This window comes from Mastomys coucha, unplaced genomic scaffold (genome assembly GCF_008632895.1).
Source record: "Mastomys coucha isolate ucsf_1 unplaced genomic scaffold, UCSF_Mcou_1 pScaffold17, whole genome shotgun sequence".
Taxonomy (NCBI): domain Eukaryota; kingdom Metazoa; phylum Chordata; class Mammalia; order Rodentia; family Muridae; genus Mastomys; species Mastomys coucha.
In genome coordinates this window covers 34,619,641-34,625,431 of record NW_022196899.1, presented here as the reverse complement: position 1 = coordinate 34,625,431, position 5,791 = coordinate 34,619,641, and the positions used below count along the sequence as shown (strand labels likewise).

Here is a 5,791-nt window from a genome sequence, read left to right as displayed (position 1 = left end):
TCATCTACTCCACTGTATATTCCGGTCATATGATATCCAAGAGCATCAGTAGATCATCACCCTGACTGAAAAAAGGTTAAGCACACATATTTTTCCCAAGAGCAATTATCTTTAAAATGAACCAGGCAAAAAATTCTTAACACTAACAGTTTTTGGAAACTCAAAAGAACCAGGTTGAAGAAAATCATCTTATATTTTCAAGATACAGTTAAAGTACATTGGTAACAAAAGTAAAGGAAGGCTAGCCCACCTTGAGTACAAATTTTGGCTTTTTCAGTTTTAGATAAAGAGAAGTGGGGTGATATATAGTCATTTAGTAGAATTTAAAAGAAGATAGGAACAAAGACTACACACACAACAAGACAACACACACACACAAAAAAAATCTAAGATCAGGAAACACTATGATTCTGCATAATTATAGTCTAGCTGGGAGATAACATAGTAGGATTGAGGACCAAGAGTCATTTAATTAGCTTTAGTTCTGCTATGAAAGCTCAATAAATTACAGATAAGTAGAAAACCTCACAAGCAGCCCACTGTTACACTGTTTGCACTAGACAAAAAGCAGTTACCTGTATGGGAGCCAAAGGCCTGGCCAGGTATGAACTCTGGACAATCAATCAACTGAGAGAAGTCTGTTTGTGGCACATTTCGTGGAGGAGGGCCTGGAATTGGCCATTTTTCTGGTTCTATCTTTTTCCTCATTTTCTCATCCACAATTTCTACTTCTGTGCTATCCTTAAGTGCCTGATAATAGAAATTTTAAGCATTAAAGTTACATTCAAAAGATCTTCGTTTTATGCCTTATGTTTCTAATCTAAAAATTGCAAAGCTTTGAGTTAGTAGACTGTAATAATATAGTTAATGTGTCTGAGACAAACTGTGAATTAGTGTTAGCAATAGAACAACTTTTAAAGTATATTAGCCCATGTCTATAATTTCAGTGATCAGGCAGTAGACGCAAAAGGATTGTGCCAGCCGGGCGGTGGTGGCGCACGCCTTTAATCCCAGCACTTGGGAGGCAGAGGCAGATGGATTTCTGAGTTCGAGGCCAGCCTGGTCTACAGAGTGAGTTCCAGGACAGCCAGAGCTATACAGAGAAACTCTGTCTCGAAAAACAAAACAAAACAAAACAAAACAAAAAAAAGGATTGTGCCAAGTTTGAGGCCAGCCTGGTCTATACAGAAAGCTCTGGGCCAGTCAGACCTAATAATATATATTAAGACTCTGTCTCAAAAAACAAAACCAGAAACAGAACTCAGGAAATGAGGGTAGGAGATAAATGGAGGTAAGCAAAGTTCTCAAAGTCACTCTAGGCTCCACAGTGAGTGAGCTTGAGGATAGGTTATGCTCCATGAAACCCTGCACTCCCATCATCAGAAAAAGTGAATAGACAAGCTGATGATGCAGCTCACTTCCTAGTGAGCTGATCTCCTGGTTTGGTCACGAGTACCCATAGAAAAACCAGGTATGGCGACATGTGCCTGTAATCCAGTACTCACTCAGGTGGTAGGGGTAAAAGGATCAAGAATTGAAGGTTATCCAAAGTTACATAGTTTGATATGAGTTCAAGTCAGACCTGTGCTATGTAAGACCCTATCTCAAAAGGAATATACAAAAAAGAAAATCACACTGATTACTTTTTTAAAAAAATTAAAAAGTGATAGTGGTACACACCTTTAATCCCCACACTCAGGGAGGCAGAGGCAGGAGGATCTGTCAGTTCAAGGCTAACTAGTCTACACAGCAAATTCCAGAGAAGCTAGGACTACAAAGAGAAACCCTGAGTCAGAAGAAGAAAGTAGGGAGGGAGGGAAGGAAGAAGAGGAGGAAGATAAAGTAGTACTGGGCTACTGAGATATCTTAGCTAGAAGACACCTGATATGATGGCCAGAGTTCAGTCCCTGGAACCCAATTGGTAAAGGAGAGCACCAGCTCCTAAAAGTTTTCCTGTGACCTACACACACATCGTGGCTAACCATGCCCACTCACATGCTAAATAAATGTCTATTTGGCTTTTTAAAACAGTAAGTACTAATGACAAATTCCTTAGTGCTGGAAGATCTGCATCTGTGAGAACATGAGATAAAGGGAATGAGCAGTCATAAATTCAGTTGATGCAAAGCACAAGATTTAAGATGGAAGCAAATAACCTGTAGTGACCTTACAGTCACAGAACTGGTAAGGCACAGAACCAGTATCAACTAGACCGACCTACTGCCAGACATCAGCAGTGAGGAAGTTATGGGACAAGAATCAAAATGCAAGTTGAGTGTACCTCATGAGCCTCATACCTGCAACACCAGGCTAGGGCAGGATTTGTGAGTGTAAGGCCAGCCTGGCTTCCTTTTTAAAAGTCAGAGCAAGTTACTGCACATCCTAGCAATCACAGTCCTAGGAATTTACCCAGCATAAACACATAAATGAAAACACATCCACATGAGACCTCAGTCTTTATTTACAATCTCCAAAAATGGAACACAATTATCCATCAGCGCATGAATATGCTAAGGGACATCTGTACTACAGAATAGTGATCAGCAACAAAAAGGGGGACAGGGGCTGAAGCATAAGACAAAGTCAAAGAGATCAGGAGTACCTGTGTGGAATGCCTCAGCCCTACAGTGCCACCACCAGGTACACAGAGGCAGAGGCAGGACGATCCCAGTCTAGGTTTATGGAGGGCAAAACAAAACAAAACAAAACAAAAAAACAAAGAAAGGAAAAGAAAAAGAGAGAAAGAATTAAGAAACAAAGGCTATAACGTTCTAATTTACTAATTTATTTGGTATCTTGAAAAACAAAAACTACAAGACAAAAGATCATTCTTACTAGGGGCTATGTAGGAGAGAGACTGCCTGCACAGGGACTGTCATATATGTAGAAAATGGAAAACAAAAAAATAGAATTTCTAGAAACAAGACAAAAACCCAGACTTACTTAAAGGCGGTACTACCACAGCTAGGAAGGCTTTCTCCAATTAACTTCCTGACTAAGTGGAAGCTCACACCCCTACCACAATCCTTTGGTGGTAGGGACAGGAGAATAAGGAGTTCAAGGCTAGCCTCAGCTCCATAGTGACAACAGGTTTGAAATAAGTCTGAGCTACCCTGCATCATGTGCATTCATGTGAAGGAGGAGATTTCCCAAAGCACATAAAAATTCAATATTTAGTAAGTAGGATTGTGGGCTGGAGAGATGGCTCAGTGGTTAAGAGCACTGTCTGCTCTTCCAGAGGTCCTGAGTTCAATTCCCAGCATATGGCTCACAACCATCTGTAATGAGATCTGATGCCCTCTTCTGGTGTGTCTGAAGACAGTGACAGAGTACTCATATACATTAAATAAATAAATAAATAAATAAATAAATAAATAAATAAAATATTTAAAAAAATAAGTAGGATTGCATGTTAGTTTACAGCAGTCTGAAAGAAGATTAAAGAACCAAGAATACTAAAGTTTCAAGTTTTCAATGATAGACATTTAAGTTTTATAAAAAATAGAAAAAAGCTGAGATGTTCTCTGAACTTAGGGACTACAGATTGACAACTCTTTATTACCTTTATTGAGATCACAGCTGACCTAGAACATATGGACTCAAGGAATTATACTATCTGATTTCTGAGTGGCTTTAAATTTCCATGCCTAAACCAGGCAGTGGTGGCACACGCCTTTAATCCCAGCACTTGGGAGGCAGAGGCACGAGGATTTCTGAGTTCAAGGCCAGCCCGATCTATAGAGTGAGTTCCAGGACAGCCAGGGCTACACAGAGAAACCCTGTCTCAAAAAAAGAAAAAGAAAAAAAGGAAAACAATCTCCATGCCTAGCACAATTGTCTAGGAGTCAGGAGTGGGGAGGCTGGTTAACTATAGACAGGGTCTTGCTCTGTAGCTCAGACTTGTCTTGAACTTCCCAAGTAATTCTTAGCATACTTTTTAAACATGTAACCAGTATATGTGCAGTGTGTGTGTGTGTGTGTGTGTGTGTGTGTGTGTGTGTGACACGTTGTGTAACAGTTTGGCCTTGCATACATACGCCATGGTGAACCTGTGGAGTCAGAGGACAGCTTGTACACGGTTTTCTCCTTCCACCACATGACTCTAGGTCTAGGACACAGGTCTTCAGGGTTGACAGCAAGCGCCCTTACTCTTGGAAGCATCTCAGCAAACCACTTTTCTTTCTTCCCTTTTTTTTGAGGAGGCTGGGAAGAGGGGCTACTTCTAAGGATAAACCCAAGATCTTGTGTATACTGGCCAAATGCTCTGCTTTTTTAAACACTTTTTAAGGACAGTTTTAAGTTTAACTATTTTATTATTTTTAATTTAAATGAATTATTTACCTCCAAGATGAGATTAAGGTTTGTGGTGAGAGCCTGCACACGGTGAAAACCAGCAATCAGGGAAATGGGCAGGAATCCCTGCTCATCCATCTTTCTTCGAAGAAAGAAGTCCCGTTCCAAGTTCTCTATGCTGAAGTAATACTCACTACAGAAAGAGGACATAAGTTCATCCATTCATTTGGCAACACAGACACGTACCCACTGCTTACAACAACTGTTATTAATTATTCTCCTCTGGCTAATAACAGTACTATATTACAGCTTAGGTAAAATATACATGGGATATAACATAGCACACGGCAACATGAGACCAAGCAAACCCCTGCTCAGTTGATAACTTCTTTTGCACACAGCAGATATGGTATTAAAAATTAATGCTAATAGTTTAACTAAACTTAAGTATAACAAGTTAAAATATAATTTTAAAATCCATTTGTTTATATTGTTCCAAATCCAGCCATATACTTGTTGGGTAAGCCCTGAATTTTTTAATGAGTCACTCACTGAAAGATTGCATTATAAAGCCACCTCTGCCTCAAACACTAAGTCATAATAAAGCTAAACATGTCAGTTTACTGCCTCCCAAACACTGGGAAGAAGAGTGCACTTGAGAATGACTTTTGTTGATTCATACTCAAACATAAGGTACTTTGGTCCCCCCGACCCGAAACTAACACCACGCTAACTTTGTATGTTAAGATGCCTAGCAACCAGCAAACAACTAAGTAAAAAACATGCCAGCACAGTAACACAATCAAGCACAGCTTGTAGAAACCCAGGCTTTGATTCTCAGCATTTCCAAACAAAGGGAAGAATGAATATAATATAAGAAAGAATTATCACCGACTCCATGAAGTCCATGGAGTGAAAGGATATAGACTAACTCAGGGTTAGAGTTATTTAAGCACAGACCCACTTACCCTTGCCCCAGACAGATTATAAACAGACAACTATCAGTCCAACCAAAGACTATAAACTTAAGGTAAGTCATAAAAGACCCAGAAATGGAGAAAAAAAAAAAGACTACCAGATCAGGATCCCAGATGGGATAAAGAGAAACTATGGCCACATTGAAACAGGCAATCCTACAGCTTCTCGGGACCAGAGAAAATCCTCTTGGGGCAGCAAGTTAGGAGAGAGCATACAACTTCACACACTTTAGTGTACAACTGTTAGTGTACAAGGTTACTTGCTAACTTTGAATTACTTAGGACAAATTCTAACCTTGAAGAACTAAGCTTGTCTAAATATTAACTGATTTGGGGTAAGATGTCACTTGTGGGAGAGGGGCAAATTACCCTATTTTAGTATCACACAGGACAGATTTAGATCTTATATCAGTCAAAGTGCAAAGTTCTCATAGAGCTTATTTACTGACATCTCAGCAACACTAATAGACCAAAGTCGTACATTCTGATTTTTTTTTTTTTTTTTTTTTTTTTTTTTTTTT

At 39.4% G+C, this 5,791-nt stretch overlaps 1 protein-coding gene across 1 annotated transcript in view; it reads right to left on the bottom strand.

Annotated features, from left to right (window-relative positions):
• Nucleotides 1–5,791, bottom strand: part of Larp1b (La ribonucleoprotein 1B) — a 91,716-nt gene that overhangs the window by 63,395 nt on the left and 22,530 nt on the right. The window contains 2 exon segments of the mRNA XM_031376696.1: nt 576–750; nt 4,342–4,486. Coding sequence (XP_031232556.1) covers nt 576–750; nt 4,342–4,486 — 320 coding nt within the window.